The 26,921-nt window shown below is 40.3% G+C and overlaps 1 protein-coding gene across 1 annotated transcript in view; it reads right to left on the bottom strand.

Moving 5' to 3' along the window:
• unc5da (unc-5 netrin receptor Da) overlaps positions 1-26,921 on the bottom strand; it is a 201,505-nt gene that overhangs the window by 70,758 nt on the left and 103,826 nt on the right. Inside the window, exon 2 of the mRNA XM_034240064.1 lies at positions 19,815-20,021. Coding sequence (XP_034095955.1) covers positions 19,815-20,021 — 207 coding nt within the window. The remainder of the gene's footprint in view (positions 1-19,814; positions 20,022-26,921) is intronic.

Raw genomic sequence — 26,921 nt, 5'->3', positions numbered from 1 at the left:
CAATAAATACTTCTTCTGAAAACAGATACATTCTAAGACAATCAAATGTTTTCTTTCTGCAGCAGAACATAATGTCATAATGTCCTTATTTAATACATGTATTGTGTGTGTGTGATGCAGCTCGTAATGAGCGAGGCTTGGGACACACATATTCTGGTGACAAGTGATGGGGAATGAAAAGCCTCACATTTCAATTATATATAAGTATGGACAAAAGATGACAAGCACAGACCATTAATGCATTCTGGGGCTTTATTGGGTATCTAGGTAATTGCAGCTTTCAACCAACGTATGTGACGTCCCTCTGTGAGCCAACTTGAATAGATGCATTAGTATACTGTATGAATGCAGTTATGGACAGCAAATATTAGGTGTCTGGTCTCTGACCTTTTCACTTTCCACAGTATACCATTAACAATGCATAGAGGGGGAATGGGAAGCGACAATAACACAAACCATACCCCTCCACAAAGAAATAAATAATAACAGCCTACGGGTAGATTCTGGGGTGGAGATTGAGCAGCTAAACTGGGCAACATGCTTCCATGCATCACTTGATTTGTTGATGATTAAAGCTGGGCTAGTTTAGTTTTTGAGTTTTTAAAACAGAAGATGGTATTTTACAGTAAAAATCATAGGATTTTCCCTCCGTTTACTTTAAAGGGGCCATATTCTGCTAATTTTCAGGTTCATATTTGTATTAAGTGCCTCTGCTGGGACATGTCTCCATGCTTTAATGTTCAAAAAGCTCTTTATTGTTCTCATACTGCCTATGCTGCAGCACCTCTTTTCACCCTCTGTCTGAAACCAGAGCTCAGTCTGCTCTGATTGGTTAGCTGGCCGGCTCTGTTGTGATTGGTCAACCACCATAACGAGATGTCCCGACACTTATCATAGCCTATCATGTTCAATGTGTTGGAGCACTAGCTAATAGAGAGCCGAAGTCCCTCCCTTTCCGGTGATCCACCATGGGACCTTGGAGAGAAACTCATAGATTTGAGCCTTTGAGACCATATACATGCACAACAACCTAAATAACTACAGGAAAGGGAAAACCTCAAAAGCATAAAAAGGCCTCTTTAAAGATATTGGAGCAAAGAACAATGTTAGAACCTGATAATATTTTGTGTCTTATGTGAAGTTAGTTAAAATGATATCATTCTTTAGATTTAGGTACCGTTTGACTTTGCAGCACTGCTGTTTACTGTTGGGAACAGAAAGTGTTTTTATCATGCACTAAAGTCCTGGAGCAGCTCCACTGTCAGATATACAACAGGAGCAGGTGGTGTATCTGTTTAAAATGCAGCCCCTGCAAACCTACACTGTATTGTTTTTTGATTAATAATCACAGGCAGCAGCAACCTCAGTGACATAGATTGCATTTCCTTGTGACTGCTTTACAAGAAAAGACACAGTTTGCGCTGACAGTTGAAGGATTTTAATGTTCTAGCAGCCGTAGTTGTTTGGTTGGCATTAGGAGTAACTTAAAGCGCTGTTGGAAAGTGACTTTCTGTGAATCTCTCATGTGTAGGTAATTGAAATCCTTCTTAGGGATGGCAGACTCCAACATTGACCACTGACACAAACAAATATGCAGAGAATTGATCAAATAATGTGAACCCTTTTGTATGGCTGTTACATGGCAACCTTAGACAGTATCAAAGGGATCCTAACTTTAATTATTAATGATCATATCTAATATAACCTCATTTCCATGGTTATCTTTGAAACTTCTTTTCTCAAGTAAATCTACGAAGGTTGTATTTTACCCTGATTTCTAGTAAAGCTAACAGGTCGTGCTTAACAACTCATCTCACAGCAGCTGTTCAGAAATCAGTGTAAAGCGGAGCCTCTCGTGGCTTCTTAATTACGCAGCCCTACACTTGTAGAGGAGTTGTCTCTCCAAAGGCTTTTGCCGTCTTGCAAACAGCGGCTCAGACAGGGGCCGGGATTAAATAAAACTAATAATATGAAATGAAAGGTTATCAAAGGGTGTCTAATGAAGTAATGTAAAACAGAAATGTTCTCCGTAGTAATCCTCTGCAATGACAGGCTCATCTTTTGTACAATACACACACATAGACACACACATACACCAACTCCATCTCCCCCTTCTTTTCACTGCTACAAATTAGAGACTTAATCAACATGCCTGTGTGATTAAGTGAGAGGGAGGCAGGATTTAACTACAGGATAATAAAAACAAAACATTGCACTCTGGTGACTGGGTACATTTAGACCTTTTTGAATGAATTCAGCTTATTGTTTACATATGAATTGTTATGGTAGAAGCTAACGCTACTTAAAATGATGCATATCTAACATTTAAAGGAGTGGCTATCTGCTAACACAGATCAACATCAGAAGGGTTCATGCACAATTACATTTGCTCAGTTTTAAACAGATTAGTTGCACGGTGCAGGATGAAGCTCAGCAGGCGTTTAGGGGTTATTTTAAACCCATGTTCAGAATTGGAAGTGTGGCACTGTGAATCCACTTGACAGTAAACGCGCCAAGTGAGAGGTCTTTTCAAAATCATCAGCTATCAAAGCTATTTCCTCCCACTGTGTACACGAAGAAAAAGAGAAAAGGCATTTTTAATGCAGTTATGACTTGTAATTTCCCATTGCTTACTCCAATAACATCTATATAATACAAAAATCATTTCCACTCAGACCTTTAACAGTTACACAGCTTTCAATTTGACTCAGTTAGAGCTTTCCATTTCCCACTTTCAAAGTTGGGTTTAATAACAAATCATATTGTATTGTTCAGGTAAAATACAATGTTATTCTAGATGATTTTCAAAGAACAACTGGAATAAATATGAATGCAAATAAGACTTACTCATTTGTGCGACATAAACAGATACATATAGTAGCTTTGCAATGCAGTGAGTCTAGTGCTTCAGTGAGGGTTTATTTCCTTTTTCTGCTTCTGTTCAATACGATTTGGCTGTCTTGTATTTTCTATACTGATTCATTATGTAATTGTGGGTAATAGCGGTGACTTCAGATCTCCTCAAAAAACATTTTGGTGTCTTCTTCTTTTTTATTGTGTAACCAGCAATCTTTCTTCTTCTTGTTATTATTATTTCTTCCTCTTGGGCTGCCAACAGATGTTCTGTTATGACTCCTCAAAGACATGGGGGATGAAGACATTTGTGTCACCAAGAAAAAAGCGGACAGCCTGACTCACACAGTATGAATTGGCCTTCAATTTGAATCACCGTACAAAAATGTTTTCTCAGATCAATGGAAAATTGGTCTTTACTTTAATAAACTAACCATACACCACGTCTTTCTTTACATATATAAATAATATCATTTCTAAAAGTGCTTTTTAACAAGCAATTTCAACAATAGTCTTAATCGCCAAAGAGACTAGCCCCTTTTAACAGTTAGACCCCCAAATCTGTAGGAATGATGGAGAAAACAGAAGAAACGGATGCACAAGTAGCAGTGTGCTGCTCCTGGTGCAATGTATTAGAAAATGACTCAGAGGGTGGGGTAGGCTGCCAATCTGCAGATTCACTCCAAAAGCTTATTTTTCTTTCTGTCACACAGTGGGATCATTTCTGACCATTAAAGAAAACTAAATAAAAAAACTAAAATTGATGCTTTTCATATCAGCTCTTTTCATATATAACAGTGAACAAATAAAAGATGAGCTTGCTGAAACGTAAACACATATATTCAAACACAAATGCATGAAAACCTGTAATAAGTGAGGGCCATAGTATTTCTGCTGAAGGAGAGATAAACAAAGAGAGAAATCGGAAAGACACTCCGACTCCCCGGTTCCTCGCATTAAGCCTAGATCAAAGAGCTAAGTCTCTTCTCCAAGTAGCCTGGAATGACACTGAGTTAGAGATATTATCCAATCACTGCTCGGTCATGTCGATGACATGCGGTCACTTCTTGGCTCTCAGGAACACAAACAGCCACTCAGCTCTTCCATGAGCTGGTCACCTTTCTTCCTCTTTGCCTCTCCTTCCTTCAGGCTCATGCCAGCGGCTCTTGACAGAGCACCACAAAGCCTTGACAACAGCCCTGAAGGTGGAGCAGCTTCCATATGCCCATTCAATCATATCTATGTCTCTATGCAGCCTCTATAAAAAGGAAGAGATATAGCAAAGCTTGTCATCCCACGTTGTTGTTGTTCTCTATTTCTTTCTCTGTCTCTCTTTTGGTCTGCCTGGCACCGGGCCTGCGGTGTGATTTCTTCCGGCTTTGGCCCATTGTTTTGCCTTCGCTCAGTCTATGAAAAGGCCCTTAGGGAGGAAGGCGGTGCCAGCGACAAGTGGTTCCCGATCCAAGCAGAACTCGAGTGGTCCGGCTCAGCTAAACCAGGTCCAGGATGTCTCCATCATACTTAAGATACATCGGATTGGGGATTTTTAGGATCCTGTTTGTGTTAGGGATCCTCCGGGAGGCAGCTGTGTACATAGTGGGTGAGGTGGATGGGTAATAGCTGTAGGAGCGCGTCAGTCTAATGTGAACCCGGCTTTGGGGAAATGTTTGTGAGATGTGACATTGCGGCATGCAGCTAAACATGTGGGGGCTGTGAGGTTTGGCTGAGGGCCAGACGCAGACGAACCCTGCTAGACAAGCGGAACATGCTCCCAGCAACATCTTCAGTCTGGTCCCAGCTGTGTGTGTCATACTTAATCGTGGAACCAAAGGGACGCATTACTCCATGCATAAAAAAATCATGATAATTCAGCCATTAAAATGCTGCGAGTTCTCATTCGTGTCATTCCCCCAGTCGGCTTGTTTATGTTTATCCAAAAAACGCGTGTCTGCTTATTAGGAGCCAGATTTGCATACACAAGTAGTTTCCACTGTGGGCCACTTCATTTGTTTCACTTCCATGTCCTTAACTAATACTTGGTGACACTGAGAGACTCCGAGGCATCTCACGTTCCCTCACCAGTCCCCACATTTTCCTGCTCTGTCCCGAGTTCATACCTGGTTGATGGTATCTCAGCTGGCTGGGATCATACTACACAACAGTGGAGTCAGTGTTTGACAGAGCATCAACAGGAAGAGATATCCACACTCTTTCTATCCTTCCCTATTCAAACGCTTTCCCTCAATCGCTATCTCTTCATTGCTAAAACTGCTGGAGCTGCTATCCTCTTCTTCTCCACAGAACCAACATGGTATCCATTTTCAGCCTATCTTTCACTCTGCCCTCGCCTTCTCCATTTTCCAATGTCCCCTTTCTCCCTTATCCTCTCTTTCTCTTATCTCTCCATCAGGGTATCATCCTTTCAGCTGAAGAATATAGGCACAGATATCCCCTCTGTTCCCCCTTCCTCCTGCTCTTCTTTCACTCCGTCCTTCAATAATCTGAGTTCCATCACTCGTTTCCATCCCTCACCCCCTCTTACAGTATTTCAACCGAGACAAAAATAAAGTTGTCTTCTCTGATAGGTCGCAGTACTCAATGAAGTACGCTGCAGAGCAATCTGGCTTTTGTTTTCCAGATACTGACCTTATTTTATTTCGTTTTTTTAGCATTCGTCCTCAGCAATTAGAAACTTGCAATAGCATCCTGCAATTAGCATACGTTGCATTGATTAGCATTAATTAGCATCATAGCCTTTCCACACATTGGTTCAAAACTGGCTTGGCCGATTTGAACAATTTTGAAGTGATTTTTTTGGGGTATTTCTGAGGATGTTGCATCCATTTTTGTAATTTTCAGGATCCAAAATTGCAGTTTTAACCAGAAAGTGACCATATTTCGACTTCAAGTGGGCCAATTGTTTTTGCAATTTTGAGTCAATTTTAGGAGGACGCTGGATCGATTGGGTTGGACTGATAAGGTATTTATTTTAAATAGTTAGGGTTAACTTCAGCAGGTTAAAAGTTGTAGGTTATTTGTGAATTGTCCAAACAATGTAGAACATGTACATTTTACATTTAAAGATCAATACACTCCGAGTTGAAAATTGGACATTTGAGGTGACAAAGCCATTTTTTAAACATTGTAATTATAAGCTATAATGGTAATAATGCTTATCAACGCAACTTCTCTAAGCTCAATATCTCTTCCTGACATCATTCTGAGGAGTTTGGGTGCAGCTGTTTTCCCGAACAGAGGTTCAAATCTGGGGAGTGATGATTACATGGAGTATCCAGCTGAGATTTGCCTGCATGTGCTTTATCAAAAGGCTTAACAATGGCAAAGGGATAAGGACTCCTAATGTTGGGTTAAAGATGATCTTTTAAATGAATATGAACAAGGCAAACCAGTACATAGATTATTACATACCGTATCAGGGACGTAATGTAAATATTTAGGATGTTAACAGCTTCTGTTATTCTTTATTTCTTTTTCATCTCCCATGAGGCTTTTCCTTTCAGTCTCAGAATGCAGTTTCAGGTATTGTCTTGCATTAGCCTAGAATTCTCAGAAAAAGGAACTGCCTAACAATATTTGTGTGTGGTCTTGAACATGTTCTCTTCTCAACTCCCTCCATATGTGTTTACATATGTACGGCAGCCATTACTGTCAGTCCCGATCAGTCTCCTGTTTCATGGTTCAAGTAAGGCCAGGTACCTTTAGTGCTGCAGCGAGGCCACACAAACAGTAATGTCAGGTTTTGATGCTCATGAAGCCAGGAACTGTGTTTGCTCAACATCATAAGAACAGCTCATGATGGGTAAAACACTTGAGTGCACAATACAGATTTACACATCTTCTCAAACTGTTCTGGGAACCCTCAAGGCAACTTGCAACCCCCGCAAGGAACACTCAGTATTTCTTCTTAAATCAGTCGGAAAATAATTGTATATCTTTCAAATGATAAGAAAATGCAAATTCAATTCCATTTACTTACTTAAATTCCCACTCTGACTTATCAAAAGGAACTGCAGCAAAAAAACATTCTGCAGACTATGACTTTACTTCCCTCTGCTCCTTCGCTCTCTGCTAGTGTTCTCAGTAAAACACAACAATGACAGGCAACTGATCCAGCTAACAACAACAAACTACACTCTGAAGGCAGAACATTCTAGAACAAAATGTTACTTTGCAGTGTAGAAAACACATATCTTATTTTTCACTGTCCAGTGATAACCATGTACCTCCAAATATATTTGGGGGATTAAGGGTTACAGATTAAATGAGTTTATTCCTTGATTTCCCAAACAAAACACACATTTTTAAAACCGATTGGATTTCCTGTTAAAACGCATTGTCATAAAACCATAGGCTGTTTGTTCTTAGCTAATAGAAAGTTGATATTTTGAAGATATGGGGGTTTCAAAAGACAATGATCAAATGTTTTTAATGTAGTTTCCAAAATGAATAGGCTTATCCAACAGCCGCAAATATTTGAAGAAGATGCCTTAGAAGAGTGTTGATGTGACCAAATGTGAGACACATCCACTGTTTACTACTGATCTGAATGTAGTACCAGTACACAAATCATTAAGGCAACACATTAGCCCTATAGGAAGGAAGAACACCACTTTCAGCTCAAAGTTTACATTTATCATTAATATATAAAAAACAAGTTGTTGAGATGTTTAGTCTACGTAAGAGCCTGCCCCCTAATAACTGTTAGAGATTAACATTAAACAAAAAGACAATCCAGAAGCCCATGACATTTTTTTTCGCCCAACAGATTGAGGAACAACATTTTGTAAAACAAGATCTTTTATTGTTGGACTTGGCCTCAATTGTTTCCATTTCAGTATTATGTATTACCTGACACCAGTTAGAGAATATTCCAAGCCAAATATGTCATGTAAAAGCACAACACTTTTTTATATTTGTATAATATATGTCTATATTAGGAAAACATTTCTTTCTTTAGCTAGGTGGAGACAACCGAGCAACACTTTGACATGTTGCCATTATTCTTTCATTTTTACATTTTCATACCCAGAGTGTTGAATGTGTGAGGAGAGGCACAAGCACATAGCAGTTTTATTCAAATGTTCCAGCACATGGCAAGTGTTGGTATTTTGGTGAAGCGGGATCACATACTTTTAAAAATAGACATCCAAAATCCAGGTTTGTATCAGTGTTGGCATTGCACCCAGGCTCAGGGCGTGATTGTGAAAAAATCCATTTAGAGGAAATGTTTCAAACAAAGAAATCCAGGAATATTTAATATATCATATCATCATAACAGTTTTAATTAAACACTTCAAAGCAAGTAGATGTGATTTCAGAGAAAAAAAAAACCTACCGCAGGAAGAAATTAATTGGTACTTTTTACCAGTATCTGTCATCTACAGGTGCGTTATACTGAAAACATGAAACCCTTCCCCTTCTGTTATTGTCATTTAATCCTTAAAACCATCTGAAGGCAGCAGGACAGATAACTGTGATGAATCTGCACCCTCCAATTTGAAAAGTAGAGCACTGGGCTGAGCCACTGCACACATTGATCCGCTGTGTTTGCATTGATTAAATCACCTGCAAACAACAGCAGGCTCCTGCAGACACACAGCCTCTGCACACATCACACTGGCCGCTTGGCATTGTGTTGTGACATCCTGTAGAGGCACTGGACACCAGCAGCTCACAGTGAAAAGCATTGAGACAATTATCACTCATTCTCAGTCTGTCTGTCAGTCTTTCTCTGCCTCTATCTCTCATGGAAAACACAGGATTAGCAGCAGGCGATATTCCCCTGCATCATGGCCTCCTTTTTTGTCATGCAGAAGTGGCATCTCATTTGAATTTTTGAAATACATTTGAAGTTATGATATGATGTGACACAACAGAAAAACAGTAATATAAAACAGCTTGAAATCTGTTATTGTTTCCACTATTTATTTCTATAGTAGGCTACACAATCTATTCAAGGCTACAACAGAGTGTCTAAGATGAGAACAGTAGATCACTGGTAAATTCAACAGAAACGCAATATATTTCTAACTATGCACTTTACATTTCTCCACAATAAATCTTTAAATGCAACTACATCTGCGTTTGGCTGCAGATTTGTTGTGCCTTATTCACATCCACAAACTGCATCATTCAAACATTATTTTCCTACTTGGAGAACCTAGCTACTCTCCTTTCAGGGTTATTTTCAAAATGCCATAGCAAAGGTGACAACAGCAATAGAGTTCTGAGAAAGTTAATGTTTATCAACGCAGCTCTTTGGCTCATGGTGTGCTCAAACTCTTACCTCGCTGTTTCAAAGTTGTTTTTAATCCGTAAAAAGCCTCTTCCTTAGTCAACATATCTATCTTTGTTTTAGATAATGGCCAGATAATCTGTGTATAAAATGAAAGTTTATTATTTATTTATTTATATTGTTCTTTTGTCCCCATTGAGTCAGACAACAGGACCACTCTTTATTTACGCAACATTTGAAGTTACCCCGGATTATTAGTTTAGCACAAAGACTGGAAATGGGGAACAGCTAGCCTACCATTCACCTAGCGCCAACACAACCCTACATCTAGTTTATGAACAATATTTTATTGGGATTTGGTGTTGGAGAATTTCCCTGTTTTGAACCATTCACTTCCAGTCAGGGGCGGCGGGTACTGATGATAGGCTAGGGAAGGCTTCCCAAATATTTTTGTCACATCCTGGTCAAACAAAAATATAATGTATAATGTTTGTGTCTTTGACATTAGCGCTGCTATGCAGCCACCTGTGCCCTGTACTACGAAGCCAGTTCAACAGACCCAGGATATGTTCGAGTTATCTTAACTAACCCTGACAAACGAGATCTCGCTAAGCGGTCCTACGACGCTGGTTATCAACTCGGTAAATCAAGCCAGGGTTGTCACTACCCGATCTGCAGCTCTGCCCGATCTGCAGTGCGCATGTGCGAGATGGTCCGCCATATTGGACAACTCCGGACGGCAACCCAAATAGGGTTTCTCTTTCCAGCTCAGAGCGCGTTCACGTGAAAGGGGCGGGGTTAGCTACATTTGACCAATCACAAACAGGGACAAGTGTACTGACAGCGCAGCGTCATACTTCATTAATGAAAAGTAAACTAATATTAGACAAATATGAACTTTAAACATCCATGACTCAAACATATAATCCAGGATACGAGCCACATAGCTGCACCTGCAAGGTGAATATAGAACAACTGGTTAAAAAATAAATAAACTACCGAGTGTTTGAAAGCGTACAACAGTTTTATGATATCACTGCCCCATCTAAGACACGAGTGGATCTGACTTTAACTACATTTGACTCGAGTGTTTCGTCAACCCAATGTGTTGCTTAAAATAATACTTCTGCATACAGTATGTGACACTGTAAGTGTTGCACGGCCAGATACGGCTGGAGAAGCTGACTCAGATACGGAAATATATGATATATTATGATATTATATGATCGATGATCTGATTGATGATGTGATATGAATGATAAGTGCGACACGTCGGCGTCTTCTCTGCATACGGCAGTTTAAACTGTATTTCCTTTATCCTGTAATATGACTTGATAGATTTAAACCCCGCACACTGAGCTCTGATTGGTCAGCAGGCGGTGCTTTCACTGAGTTGATCTCTTTTCGATAGATGCCGGAGGCGGGCAGCGTCAGGTAAAAAAAGTTTTGTAGCCTTCCCAAACCTGAGCCTCACGCGCCGCCTATGCTTCCAGTAGACTCTGCTATTTATGAAGAAAATACATCATATCAAGAAATATCTAGTCTGTTTGCTAAGCTAAGTTATCTGGATGCTAGATGCAGCTTCATATGGTGGTGCATAGAGATAAGAGTGGCATTCATCATCTCATCTGTTGGCCAGAAAGAAAATGAAAGCATACAGTACTGTATATCACACCTTTCTTTTAACACCTGGCGAAAAACCTCCCAAGGGCTCAAAATAGATTTATGCATCTCACAAAATGTATTTCTTATATCTTCACTGGTTACTCTCAACACAGTGCATCATCCCTCTGCTGATAACATGTATATCATAGACTGTATAATATTGTCATATGAATCCTCACGATGTAATCTGTACCATGATGGAAGCGTCTTTAAAACTGCTTAACTCAAATATAAGAATAAGCTAATAAACAACACGAGACAACGCATCTAATAAACTCAAACTGACAGCAGCCAGCAGTGAGACTGTTCTAATGTCCAACCTTTTATTTCCTATGATATCCCACAACACTTTTGTATATTAATAAATGCAATATATTTCAGTTTGACAGCCGGCCCAGTTAGTGGTTTGAATAGCACAACAACGTATTTATTCATAATAACTTTATAATGATAATACATTGCCATTCATAGCAGCCTACACACTATCCTGCAGAGGTACATGACATCAGTGTCTGGTTGAAATCTTCAGAAGACAGGAAATGATAAGTTTATTATCTAAACTGTTCTGTGGAAAATGTGGACATTGTATAGAGCTCTTGTCTCTGGGCAGAAAGCTGAGGCCATTTTTGGGGTCTTCCTTTTCCTGTAGTATGTAGGTTTTTGTGCATGTAAATGGTCTGCAAAGGCTAAAATCCTTAAGTTCCTTCTAGAGGAAGTTTCTCTCCCACACACTTCCCCCCCCCCCATGCCTGAAATCCATTAAATGGCCTGCTTTGTTTGCTTCCTTAACACAGTGATATCACCATGTAACACTCGCGGTACTATTGGCTAGTGCTCCAACACATACGTGATAGGCTAAAGGGCGGGACATGTCTAAGAGGTTGACCAATCAAAACAGAGCAGACTGGGCTCTGGTTTCAGACAGAGGGTGAACAGAGGTGCTGCAGCACAGGCAGTATGAGAAACATAAAGAGCTTTTTGAAGATTAAAGCATGGAGACATGTCACAGGAGAGGTACTAAATAAATCCTTCAAATTGCAAATATTGATGGTGATGAGCTTTGTTCCAGTATGAGATACACAACAACAACAACAACAAGAATGGGACATTCTTTCAACACCTGACACTGCTTTATCTTATGCTGTCTCAGAACAGCAGTCAAGAGCACCAGCTTGAATTTCTGGTGCAAGTATCTGTCCAACTATTAAGTCTTAAACTTAATAGGAGCAGTAGGCTGCCATATATACAGCACCCAGTGAGCAGTGTGGGTCCAGTGCCTTGCTAAAGGGCACCTTGGCAGTGCCCAGGACGTCAACGGACACCTCTCCAAAGATGACTGTGCATTTCAGCAACACTTCAATAAACTCTCTTTTTCCCAAGAAAAAAACTGCTCAAATCATTTCATGGAAAGTTAAACGGTCAGAATCTCTTGCACAGAAGATGAGTTGCAGGTATGAACAATTCATGCATTACATGGTGTTAAGAATATCTTTTGACTCTGCTTCACATCTTACATCGGGAAAGTTATCGAGAAACCCAACCCGATTCGTCCAGATGGAATAGACCTGAATACTCTGCCAGTTTTTCTCATGCTTAGGGCAACAGCAGTGGAAGCTATTCACAGAGGCTGTAATGGATATTTCCTTTTCTCTGTTTCTACATTTCTTTTCGCTGTCTCCTGGAAGGCACAGCTAAGCTAAGACTGAGTGTGAGGGAAACAACACAAAGCTGAAATATCTCCCTGGCTGAGCTAGCCGCCTCTGGACAGACAGTTTCTGTCCTCTGCTTCAAACCTCCTGGTTAAACAATGTTAGGGCATGTGTTGTTGAGTCTATCTGCATTTAATTCACAGCCTACTGCTTTAATAGCTACAGCCCCCCGCTCGCTGCTGAACCCAGGGGCCATTTTACCACGTGAGTCAGACTATAATAGCTTGTATCAAGGCACAGCTGTTCAAATGCCTCCAATAGATGGAGATGGACGGACAGCCAGGAGTGTTTTCGCTCCGTGTTCATTTTCTCAACATGTAGCATGTTGGCCGCCCACGTATACAGTACAGTTAGTGACAGACTGTGTAGAAACACTCGATGCATCAGGATATATATTTAACGTACAATATTTATGTTTGTGTGCTAAGACGAAAGAAAGAGAGACGATTAAAAAAACTGAAAAGACTGAAGGCAATGGAGAGTGAGTGAACGAATCAGTTAAGGTGAAAATAAGAAAAGGAAAAACAAGTTGCCATTTTTCTCCATAAAACGGGACTGTCATGTACAATCAATGTGCAACCAAGACTAAAGGAACAGTGACGTTAGCGGCTCTGTGAGGCATGGCCGGGCTTTGAGCTGCATACTAACATCAGTCGTCTAGTTTGGAGTGACATTCAGTATTGTTAAAGTCTGTGCATTTCATGAGGAGACCCTTAGTGACATTCGTGGTCATCACTCCTCATACTGAAGGAATTTTGTTTCAAAAGTTTTACAGGCAACTTCACAAAACTTGCCAAACTTCAGAGCTACATTTATTGAGATGCATCACCCTGAGCTCAATACACATGTAAACTCACACTTACATTTTGATGAACTATATTCCTGAGATGGCACATACTGTTATTGCTGCATGAACAGAAATATGAATATGAAAATGTGGACACGTTTGGTAATATGTGTATTTAGGTATAATAAAGCCAGTCAGTGAAATATGCTAATGAGCTTCCCTTACAGTCATCTGAAGGCAGCAGGTATCTATTCCATCTGTAGTCTCAAACTGGAGTGATGTTGCACACTGTCAAGCCACAATCACCCATCTGATTAGTGGTTACATCTTGTGCAACCAGCATCAGAAATTACCTCTCCCTGTCAATTAAAAGTGTTGTTTTGGTTAACTTTATATTTGACAACAGGCGTGTTTGAGACTGGCACTGAAAACAGTTCACACAGCTACAGGAAACATCTCCCTCTAATACTTCCCTCAGGACTTCTCCTTCTGATCCCCTCCAGAGGTGGACCAGGGCCCACACAACTAACAAAAGAGTTTGTGGCATGTTTTAAATGCAAATGGTGGAACTCACTTGCCTCCAATAAGAAAGAGTGAGTTTCCTCCTGTGCGCAGAGCTGCATTCACTTTTAAAACAAAGGCTCTGTGCAGAGAACGTTTTGACAGCAGGATGGACATGATGTAACTGAAACATGGTGCCTCATTAATAACGTTCCCAATACAACACCATAAAGTAGTAATCAGCCCTTATTTGTGTGCATATTTAAGAAATGGCTTTCTTTTGAGTTTTCAGCAGCTGCTGAGCTTGTTACAGGTTTGAATATGCTCAATATGTATCATATCGTTTTTATTGCTGTAATTATTTCTACATAAGTTTCAGCATTTTCAGTTGTTTATTTTAAAGATAATTATGCAGCAAGTATCTGGCTAGCCCAAGTTATCTGTTATGAATATGTTTTTCTTCGTGTAAGAATATTGACATGTGGCGTAAGGGAAAGGTGTCAATTGGTTGCATCTGACAGTCAATGTGTGAGAGTTGGCAGGCGTGTGTCCACCATGTTCACCCTCTTCCCACAGCATGTCTGGGAATGTATGGAGCGATGGGAATATCATTAGTGTTGTCAACCCAAAAGTATAAGACAAAATAAGATCTGTAGAAGAATATGATCAACATTGTTGTTATAATTTATTCTGTGAGGAAAAATAAATGCCATCTTATTTCATCAGTACATTTAGTTATAGTATGCTCATTCTCAGGCTCATATTTGCATTTTCTGCCTCTACTGTGACATGTTTTTACATGAGCTCAGTCTGCTCTGATTGGTTGTTCTGTTGTGGTTGGTCAACCTCTTAGACATGTCCTGCCCCTTAGCCTTTCATGTACAATTTGTTGGAGCGCTAGCCAATAGAAGTGTGAGTGTAACATAGTGATATGCCATATGTTATATACGGAAGTAAACAAAGGAGTCCAATGGAGGCGTTTCAGGCAGGGGGGGAGTGTGTGGGAGAGACACTGTCTGGAGGGAACACAGGGATTGTAGCCTTTGCAGACCATTTACATGCACAGAAACCTATTTAACACCCTGCAGGAAATAGAAAAACCCAACATGCATAACAGGGCCCCTTTAAGACATTTCACTCAAAACTGAGGTCCAATGAAAGCATTGAACGCCCTACAAAAATGCTTTCAAAAAATGTGAAAGCCAGAAGATCACAACAGTCTAAAACAAATTAGACCTGACCTTCTTGGTCCAGTCCTTGAGTATTTGCTGGAGAGGGTAAAATAATAGACAGCAGGATCACCGGCCTTCTGTCTTCTTTTCTTCTATCAGAGTGAAAGGCTTGATGAAGCCACCCTCTCAAATACTCAAGGACAGTTCATCCCCCCCGCACGGGTTTCTGCCTGCAGCCTCGACACCCACTTACTCGCTTCGTCGACGCTGAGAATTCGTATAGCCCACGAGTAGAACCAAGAGACATGTCCTTTATTCCCTGTGCTCTTAAATTGTTCTATAAACGTCCTTTTTATTTTAGGGTTCATTCTCTTAATTTCATGCTTTCACTTTGATGCTGATTGCTATGATGTTAGGAGGCATTTAAGGATTCACTTTTTAAAAACTGTATTTATGCTGCTGTACCCTGCCTTGACAGATTTTAATGAATGAATTGGGATAAATGAAATGAAATAAACATGACGATGACGACAAAAGCTTTTTCTGTAGATAGAAACATACTGTTCATTCATTTAATCTAGACAGGCAGATGGCTTAAACTGTATGTTCATGTGTAAACACTGAATAGATGTGTGTAATTAATGAATATGGTGGTGTGCAAGAGAAAGAAGGTGTTACTCTGGGATGGAGCTGCTAAGCCCAAGTGGTTTTCATCATTTTTCTTTCAACCTTTAGCAATAAAAAAAGGGAATTTTAGCATTTATTTTCTCATAAAGTCATAAAATGATGGCTAGTATTGCTGCTGGCTATTACTTCTCCACTTCAGTTACAATGAAAATGAAAAAAACAAATCAACCTGTAATGGAGAAAGGCCTGAAAGCAAAACTCATCAAAGGTGAATCATTTTAGATTTCCATTCATTTTATGTTAGATGGAAAAGGGATATGAAATCACTCATTTGGTCCTAAAATGAGGCCATGCTTGAACGGACATCTTCCATATGCACACATGATGTGTTAAGCAACAGTAATGTTAACATTTGAAGCTATTTACTGCTTTCAGAGGGAGGCTGCTGGAGAGTGCAGTCACATCCAAGTGTGGGCTGTTAAAGATGGCTGAGTCTAATGTTCTTAAAAATCCACTGATATTGGCATTCATTTGGGGACATTTTGTTAAACACTGTTTCTCTCCTTTCAAGGCATCATCCAATAAAGTAGCTGTAACAATTTCTAGATATTCTTATGTCATGCCAGAGGACCACAGATCACGTACATTTTGTAGTTTATCTTCTTGGTATAGGCACTAAACTGTTGAATTCAATTTTGAATTAGCCACATCCTGTGTCTGATTTCAATGGTAAGCACTGAAATCTCACTTGTATCTTATATATCTTACAATACCAAATATCATTATATTGAATAGTTAACCCTGGATTCCTGCACAAAGAAAAAAAAAACAGACTTACCATGAATACTGCATTCATTCCATTGCTCCATTAGGTTTTATTAGGTTAATAAACTGTTACAATCAAAAAGCCTCACCCTGAAATGAAAAAGTAAAAATGCAACTAACTGAGGCTCTTGCAGTGATTTGTGTTTGAGCCAAATGTATTATGGTAACATTTACACCTGCAATAACTGATGCAGAAGAAACACATGTGATAAACACTTCTATTGTGAGGTGATGACCTCCGGCAAACAATTGTTTTCATCTCAGTTTCTCTGTCAGGATTACAGAAGTGCTATTGGCCTGATTATCGTGACACTTAGAAGTGTAAGGGAAGGCTGAGGCATGGGCCACGGCAGAACTAATTACATGTTGGAGCAGATCCTGACCAAGGAGAGTAAATCAAATGTGTTTAAATCTTAAACTGACCCTCTTGTGCTTTTCCGTCTCTTGTAGTGTGTTATATCAGTTTGTATTCATGTCAATTATCTGCAAAGAGTAACATCCCAAAGTTCACGCCAGAGGGAGATCCCTGCCTGAAATCCCTCAATTGGACTCCTTTGTTTACTTCAGTAACATAGTGACATCACTATGTAACATTTGTGCTTCGAAAAGAAAGACAAAATAAGTACTTTTTGTACATTAAAGCATGTAAACATATCACAATGGAGGCACGAAATACAAATATTAATATAGCCCGTTTATCATTTCAAGATAGGGTATTGGTGATACATTCATGTGCTGTTTAGGGCTGTACCCGAATATCCAAATATTCGGTCGTTGGCCTACTATTCGGTTTTCAATTTCGTTATTCGGATATATATATATATTTTTTTTTTTCCCCTAAATGTATGCTATCAATAAAGGTGAATTGCCACATTCTTATACTATATTTATACTTTTTAATTGCACTGTTAAAATGTGGAAATATATACATCTCAGCTTGGGCGCCTGACATCGCTTTCAATAGCTAGATCTGATCGATATGGACATAAACGCGAGTGAAGTCTAATTTGACAGGAGAGAGGTCGCAGCTCTGCATGATCACCTGCAGCGGTGAGCGGAGCAAAACACACACTTCAGGTTAGAAAATCACACTTAGCTATTTTAATTGCCTCTCAAACTACCTAAACTATATAGATATGTTTATTTTTACTGTCGGGTCACTCATTACTGGATCCGTGAGCTGCATGATACTGACGGTCTGTCTGTCTGGAGAGGGAGAGAGCGCTCCGTTTATTATTCCTGTGATATTATAAGTTACTGTACACTTTTTAATAATGTACTATAATATATATATATATATATATATATATATATATATATATATATATATATATACTAACTATAATTAGTTTGTTTAATATCGAATCATATCAATTTGTTTTAAAGCTCAATAAATAACAAGGAAGATATACATTTTGATTGAGTCAATTTTTATGATTTAAAAGACATATATTAAAAAACAAAAACTGCTATGCTAAGGTCGGAAAGATATTGCTGTCACTGGTTTCAAGACATGTTTCAAGGAGAGGATACAATGCATAGAGTCTAACTTTAAATAATATACATGGTACATGATTGGCAGGAGGATAGAGACGTGAGTTTATGGAGGCAGCCTCTACCAGTGTCTCAAACATCACAACATGTTTTTGTATGCCATCATTAAATTGTAACTTTGCAAGAGTTGGCTGTCTGTCTGTAACATTGTCACCTTATCTTTGAGCACCGACACTACAGTAACAGTATGAAGTGTTGGTAAACAGGAAGCACACCTCAGAATAGAATACACAAAACTTACCGGGAACTTTTACAGTCTAACACTTCAACTGGATACTGAGGTATTCATGCTTGCGGAACCACTCACAAATCCATCCTTCGAGAGTTTTTAGTCTATTTGGAAATCTTTCAAACGTAGGTCAAGGTTACAATAAACAAAGCTATTACTTGCACTTGATTTTTTCACATATTCCAAGAGCTAGTGATGAACACATTCTCGTCGGATGAGATGCTAGTACAAGTTGAATTTCAAGAGCTCTCCTTTTCAGCTTTCATTGTTATCTCTTAGTCCTTCCCCTCTGTATTTCACTTCCCTTTTGTCTGTCCCAGTGGAATCAGATATGAAAGGTGATAAGGAGCCAGAAGGAAGCAGAGCTATGGATGAGGACCGGGAGCAGTAAAAATGTAGCGGTCCATTGTTAACTCTGGAGGGTGATATTGATTGGTGCTGTGTTAAGTGTAGCATCAACACTGTAATTGCGGCCAAGGCAGGCTCGTAAACATGTTGCCTCCATCCTGACCTGCTTCTGCAACTCATCATTTCATTAAATTATGAATATCTGACCTTCACTGCAGACCTAGTCCTTGTTAGTTGTGTAGCTAATATGTTTTCTGCTCACATGGATACTAGATAAAACCACAATAAAACATTATTATTTAAGAAATCTTGCTATACTTTTTTTACAATCCTTTTTTATACTTAAAGGAAAAATAAGGTATAATTTCGTTTTTGTATTATTTTCTTTCTGCCAATATGCTGTATACCAAAGTGCATTCATGAGATACTTAATACCCACTGTGACATGATGCAATAAAAAACAGACAAAAGGGAATTCAGAAAAAAAGGGAAATTTTTCTTTGTGGTTTTAATTCGAAGTTAAAATAACAACAACTGCATTTCAGCAAGTTGCATCAGTAGAAGACACCATACAGAGTTCAAAGTCAAATCCTGAAATTGAACAAGTGTGTCCCTTTCATGGTCTAAAAGTTGTCATTTCAGTCTCAGATCAAATGTGACACTCAGTGCAGAAATGAGGCTAATATATTTGCAGGGTTGGACGTAGCCGCAGGCATTGTCATAAAGCCCCCATTTGCAAAGTTCATTCTTAAGACTTCAGTCCTTCCTATCAGAGATGGGAATGAAGCGTCATAACTCAAAGTGTCAGGAAAAAGGCTTGATGGGAATGTAAATACAAGTTGGAAAATGTATGTTTTTCTGTAAAGCCCAGGCACTTCTACAGATAGACCTTAAAGGACCACCTGCCCGTTTGCCCTTCTATTAGAGAAGGGCCCTTTTTTTCAAATCAACACATATTTAATCTCGGGTCTGACTAGCGTGTGTAGTCTAAACCCGCTTACGGTATTGCAGGATATGCATTCTGATTGGCTGTGTGATTCACCCATTGTGACCTGGTTCATTTACTGTCATGTAGCCGTGTTTTAACCAAACCTCATTGGTTTGTTTTTAATATATACATTTAAATACCCCTTTAACACTGTCACAAAAGTTGTCAAACCAGGCATATATTTATTTCATTAGTAACAAGAAGTGCAGGCATGCCCTTTGATTAATGTTTAGCTCCTGCCCCTCTAACCTGTTCAGCTGGTGCCTGGTATGTATGTGTGTCAGTGAGTGTGTGCTGTACCTGTCCCCATATCAGTGTGCTCCTGAGACAGGTGCTGGCTCTGGTGGACCCATTCTCCGTTGCACTTGAAGAAGATCTGGAGAGCGGGCCGGGCTTGGCACCGGAGCTTGATGGGGGTGCTCTTGATGATGTAAGCATCAACCGGCTCCTCCAGGAAGTGAGGCAGGGTCCCGGACTGGCCATGCTGCAGGGCTTCCCCTCGAGGGCCTGGAGAATAAACGAGAAAGAGCTTAGGCTCAAAAGGAACAGAAAAGGAATTGAGTGGTAATTATTTATCCACAACAGCAAGATGGCTGATTTAAACCATCTCGGATTCCTTTCCTGCCAACTAACCCTGCAGTGAAATGTTGTTTTCGACACACACAGAAACACCTCACAACTAGCCCACTCTCTGTCTTCCCCCAGCCTCCCCCATCCCTCACTGTCTCTCTCCCCCCTGCAACCAGACCCAACTAGCAGCCATTACTCCTTACAGCGACGCCTCCCTCAAACAAATTGTTTTGGAACACAACGTGAGAAATAACACAACAACACAACATCACCCGCCCCCACCCGCCGTCTATTCTCTGCCACAGCATTGCAATACAATAATTTACAGAAAGCACTGAACAACAAATCTTCCAGAGACACACCATGTTCAATATTTTATTTTCACAAGGAGCTAGGGTACACTAGATTTTGCACATTTGCAAAACATTTATGATAACAAATACAATCTTTGTTTGTTTTTTAATTAGTGTATGTGTGCTTATAACTTAATTTTTTGACATGTGAGGTGTCAGCGTTCTGAAGCATTGGGTAAGAGTGATCTCATTGCACAGTTGGTTCAATATTTTTCTTTTCATGGTTACAAATAGCCACAGTAAAGCTATGGTTACAAATAGCCACAGTAAAGCTATGGTTACAAATAGCCACAGTAAAGCTATGGTTACAAATAGCCACAGTAAAAACAAAAAAAACCAGTTCTGTTGGATGGTAACAAGAAGATTTCTATGGAATTTTTCAAGGGATAGTGGAAGCGACAGGACCTGAAAAGTGTAGCATTTCTTAATCACAATGTGATCCTGCTTTAGCTATGTGTATACCTTTGTTTTGACAACCTCTGTGCAATAGAAAGGTGTGACATGACCAGAAACAAAACAAAAAGTAGTGCAAATCATTGGAATAGATATCGAATTGAAATTCAACGAGAGAGACTTCCGTATGCTGCTCAGACAGATCTGCTGTCCATAAAGACTCCTTTGATCTCTCAGATGTTGGTGTTCACTAGAGACGCTTCATTCATTTGAAGAATTCACCGACAACACATTGGCATCACATTTAACATGCATTACTCCCTTCTTCTCCCCCTGTCTGAGGTGTGTTCCAGTCAGCGCACGTTTTGCTACTTCTGAGGCCCCGAAAGTGTAATTACACTCCGTCTAATCCCCTAGTTTGCTGGAACCTCTTTCATGCAAGTGTGAAGGGTTTAGTGAGGCAAACCGTCCCGCGCTCGCCCCCCCGATCCCAACTCCCCACTGCATGCTCCTCCACAGTGATGGGTGTACCTCCGAAAACCCCATCAGGATTAGAGAACCCACTCTCTCTTTCTCTCTCCAGCTAATCTAATCCTCCTACCTTTCCTGGTGGATGTCTGCTGATTGAGGAGAATAGATAAAAGACAAACTCAGTGCTCCTCTCAACGCGACATGTTCTCCCCCCCGTTCCTGGAACCCGGGCTGAACAAAGAGACATGCTTTTCATTTCAAAATGACTAGCCCCAGGCAAGCTTTTCTTGTAAAGAGAGCGCTCCAATTTGTTTTGCGCACGGAGCAATGACATGGTGTGTTTGTGTTTGGATAGATGCAAAACATAGACGTGAGTGCGCACCCCGACTATGATAGATGGGAACATGAACACACAGCTGTCAAACAAAACTCCAACCCTCCAAGTAATGACTCATTTGTTAAAAGATCAGGTATTATTTCAATGCTTACCAACATGACAGTTTAATTACACGGCTGCTAATACCTTAAATAACAACGTCAACAGGGGCAAGGTTTAGTAAAGCATTACCGGCTTTATTTCAGAGGTACCTGTCTGTTCATTTTTTATTTAGCAGGTGGGATAGAATTGCAGCAGACATATTAAGCGGGACACAAGGAAAGACACTCTGGTGTGATTTAACCTCAGGCTGGTGGTGGGACATGTGACTCAAGGGGGAAACACAAGCACTTAACTGGAAGAGCGTTCTCTCTTAAATGGATGAATATAGATCACAAAGTGCAACAGCAGGCAGGGTCTATAAGGATGCCCCCCGGCTGTGCACCTCGTAGTAAGCACACACATGGAAATGAGCTGACTGACACTGTTATTGGTTCTCGCTCATGTTCCCAGGAAGGGCCGAACAACAATATGTCTCCTCAATATGCTGCTCCGCTGTCATTCAATATGCCCCCCCCTAACCGTTTTCACAGTGATCTACAGCCATTGCCTCCGCCCGGCAATAACACACGTGGGGCACAGATACATCGAGCCCAGTTTGAGGGGAACACAAGATATCACTGCCAAAGGGCTGAGTGATGGCTCTATCAAACATCCGCTCTCTGCCTGTGTCGCACACAAACAAACTTTAGCCCTGGAAGAAACACACAGGCTGCTAACTTGTACTTTACATGAGTAATGCATTTGTTGCACTTCTACTCCACTAGAATTCAGAGGTAAATCGTGTAATTTCACTCCACTACATTTAGATGAATGATGTGAAATATAATCAAGTGTTAAATCAGACTTTAGTTCCACCTGGAGTAAATCCACAAGCTACCCTGCAGAATACAAAGCCATTCAAACTAGCTGCACCTTCACCAGCTTTGAGAACACTTTCATGATCAATCATTATAAAACATATCATATATATTATTCTGAAATGGACCAATCTGCACAACGACTACTTTTACTGTCGCTACTTTAACTATATTTTGATGAGAATAATTTTCTACTTTTACTTGAGGAACATTTTGAATGCAGGACTTTTACTTGTAACCGAGTATTCAAACACTGGTACTTTTACTTTTCCCTCAGTACAATATCTGAGTACTGTGTTGCAACCTTAAATGAAACGTTGGAATTTCCTCAAGTGCGGCAAAAGCTCCATCTCCTCACATGCAAAATTAAAAGCAATGGGTCTCTTCTGTCAGTTCAATGTTTTCATAGCTTTTAGTGGGAATTCTAAAAGAAATGAAGGGGAAGGAGCCCCTAGCTGACTGGACTAAATTGGTAAAGCCTTTGGGTGGTAGCACATGCTGCTTCACACAGAGAAGGATGACTTTTTCTCCAGCACACTCGTTGTGATCAGGAGAGCCAGGCAGAGGTTTGCCAAATGTTGCATCCTGCAACATCATATCCTGGCCTCCACACTGCTGTCCTGTTTCAATCTCAAACACCAGCAGATCCTGTCCAGAGTGTTCTCTTCCTGATGCTCTTTGTTCTTTACACAAGCAACTAGGGGACTGAAGCAAAGCCCACATCATAACATGTGCAGATGGACAATGTTTTAAATCTTCCAGCTTTGATTCAAGATCATGGCCAAATGAAGTTCATACAGTGAAGCAATGACAATCACAAAATTACAAAACAAGGAAATGCTGTGGATCTTACAAGTCAAGATGTCAAAAGTAACACACACATCCAGTATTGGTGAAGAAACAGAGCAACAAAACTGCTTCTCGGGTCCTATTGATGATGATAAGCTCTTGAAGGCAGCACCAACCTGGACAACAAGACTTTGAATGGCTCTCATACAGCGAGTGGCTCCACTTCCTGTGAAGCAGAACTGATTGCAAAAGGATCCTCTTTGTTAAGAGGCTGTTGCCCTCTGAACCTGAACCCCCCCCGCCTCTGCTGCGCATTACAGGAAGTAATTGTTCACACCTCTTTAACACACAAATCCTTTGTATGCATGGAATATTGAACACAAGCTCAATCTGATTGTCCTTTTGACAATTTGTACAGAACAATTAGTGCTGGGTTAATATGGGTCACTGTTGTTTGTGCAGGACCTGGTTCACAACTGCAGCTTTGTGTCACTCCCCTAACAGGGACGCCATCTTTCAACATCATTAAAATACCTTGTTATGGGTTGTTACAATTGACATTTAACACAATTACAGTAAAGGATAAGTTCCCTTTATTTGGTCAGATTTGTCTTGGCAAATAGCACTTTGTGATCATGTTAATAATCTAATATCTGCACTTTAGTTTAGTATGCATTTTAAAGAGGCCCTCCCTTTTATGCTTTCCCCTTTCCTGTAGCATGTTCTATAGGATTTAGTGCATGTGAATGGTCTGCAGAGGCTAACATTCCTGTGTTCCCTCCAGAGGGAGTTTCTCTCCCACACACACCCCCCCTGCCTGAAACGTCTCAATTGGACTCCTTTGTTTACTTTTGTAACATAGTGACATCACTATCTAACACTCTCGCTTCTATTGGCTAGCGCAAAAACATTGTACCTAATAGGCTAAGGGTTGGGAAATCTCTAAGTGGCTGACCAATCACAACAGAGCCGGGTCAGCTAACCAATCAGAGCAGACTGGGCTCTGGTTTCAGACAGAGGGTGAAAAGAGGTGCTGCAGCCCAGACAGTATGAGAACAATAAAGAGCTTTTTGAACATTAAAGCATGGAGACGGTTGATGTCCCAGTAGAGGAGCAAAATGCAAATACAGTTTAAACTAAAACAAATAGCATAGGGCCCCTTTCATTTCTAGCTATTTGAGAGTAGGACTTGATAGATTACATTTTAAGGATCTTCTTCAAACAGATAGTAGTTTTTCACAAAATGGTGTCCTGCTTTGGGAACAAAATGATTATTTTACTGTTTGACCATAAAGTAAACAACTGTTCTCAATGTCAGGAGATTGCTGTAAACAAAATATATTTCAAATATGTTCAATGTTTCGTAACTCTGTATACATTTCTGGCTCCAAACCACTCAGTACGGTACCTGTTGTTACATCCTCCCTGCACTACACCATGTGTGATGATTGGGTTGATTCATCAAAGAGTTATCAAATATAGAAATGTCCTTGCACCTGCAGCATCGCCACTCCCTTCACTTCTCCGGTTTTTATTGCTAGTTCACTTTTTTGTGCTACATTTCCATTTAAGTTGGTCTTCATGAACCCTGTTTAATGAGCCATATTGAATTCAACCTCCCACTATCACAGTGTCAAAATGACATTTGAGTTCAAACTTGGAACAGTCGTGAGACACCAACATGATCTCCCTCTAAAACTGTATGTTAATTACCAGCATGCACTGACAGTGTGTGTAAGTGTGTGTGTTCGTGTGAAAGAAAGAAAGGAAACACTGAGTGGGAGAGAATATATTGCTTTAATAAAGTGCAACATTTTCTTAATGTGTGTTATCCAATAATCAGTGGCTTCAAGCCCAAAATCATTCTCATCTTCTGCGTTATTCTTACAGATTAGGCATTCGGCATACTTTAATATCCTAAATGTGCTGCAGTTTTGCAATAATAGTAACATACACACATGCCGTGCATCTCACTGCTATTTAAATTACCCCGAAATATATGAAACATTTAAAAAAGGGAAAATACTGCACAGGAAAGTTCTCAAACTGCTTTAAACCACCCGACAGCATTCAGTATTAATAAGCAGGAAGCAGCTGCTTAGCCATGAATTAGCAAACGGATCATCTAATTAATTCCTAGTTTGTTCATTAAGAGCCAATGGCATAATTGTTTGTTAATTACCTCACCATGTTGACATTTCCGTAACAGGTTTGAGAAATAAGGTGGTTAACAGGGGGACGCAGTCTGCCCATTTTATTTGCTGCTATGTGCTTTAGTTTTTGTGTAAACACTGACTTTGGGGCTAATGTGTCTGTGTAAATACAAGAATAAATACAGCTTGGAAATGGTCAATGCAGCATTCATTATATATGCCCGAATGTGAGGGGTTCATAGATACTATTGACGCAGATCTGTGCAGCAGATGGATGGTCTCGATAGAGGATCAGAGGTGAAACTAGCAGAGGAGATGGGGGTGGAAGGAGATTGGTGAAGCAGATGATAGGTGGGTGTTGAAGTTAGTAAGAAGCACTGGGGGAGCATCTGTTCATTTCAACTGAGCAACGGCAGGAAGACAAGAAATGTTTTCAGCCGTTCTCAGGAAGTGCTTATAAACCTGTGTCCAAAAAAGATAAGCAATTCTATTTTTTTTGTTTTTCTCTGCCAACTTTTGTCCACTGAAGGATCACAAACCTACGATGCACAGCCCCCCCACACACCCACATCCCTCTGCAGAGATTTCTGAATGACAGATTAACCACAGGGGAAAGATAGAGTGGCAGAGATGGGATTTCTTTGATCTCCCGGCACAAAAGCAAATGGGGCGAGAAAGGCGGCACCTCACAGAAAGCCTGATAGTGTACGGTGTTTTGCAGACCTTAGCCACTATTCAACCACATCCACCTGGGGCTAGAGGTGTCGCCCTGACAAGCTGACGGGTAATAAACTGCTCAGCAACAATGCCTTATGCACACAGACTTCACGGTTTAGTGGAAGCGCAGCTAGGTATCCGTGTTATTCCAGAAGCTTGCCAAACTATAGGATTCAATTGGAAATCCTGATGATAACCAGGCCAGATTGGAAGCCATTATTTAATCACATCCCTGTTTCCTTTCAGGTTATTCTCCTCCCTGTCCCCGGAAAAGTCTATCATCGCATCTGTCAGACTGCAGAACGCCCGGAGCTCTTAATCTACTCTCTTACTTGTAATTTCTTTGCAACGAGTCTCACAAGCAATTCATTTCTGCTCTGCCTCTCGGAAGCGAAAACAGCCTGGCCCGAGCTGAGATGCCAGAGCGCTTTGTTCAAATATTGATGCAAACCTCTCATCTGTCATCTCAGGACACAACAGACATGAACGTGCACACAATGAGCGTGTGTGTGCCACCACTGAGGCAGTCCCAGGCAAACACGGTTTCCCTTAAACACATGCAGATGTTGTCCAAACAAAACTAGGACAGACAAATGTTGGCTCTTTGCTCTCGTCAGATTTTCCCCCTGTATTGATTCAATGCATTTCTGCTCAAAAAGATGTCC

Source organism: Gymnodraco acuticeps, unplaced genomic scaffold (assembly GCF_902827175.1).
Source record: "Gymnodraco acuticeps unplaced genomic scaffold, fGymAcu1.1, whole genome shotgun sequence".
Classification (NCBI taxonomy): domain Eukaryota; kingdom Metazoa; phylum Chordata; class Actinopteri; order Perciformes; family Bathydraconidae; genus Gymnodraco; species Gymnodraco acuticeps.
Note: the sequence above shows the minus strand (reverse complement) of the source record. Positions and strands in the feature narration are given on the sequence as shown.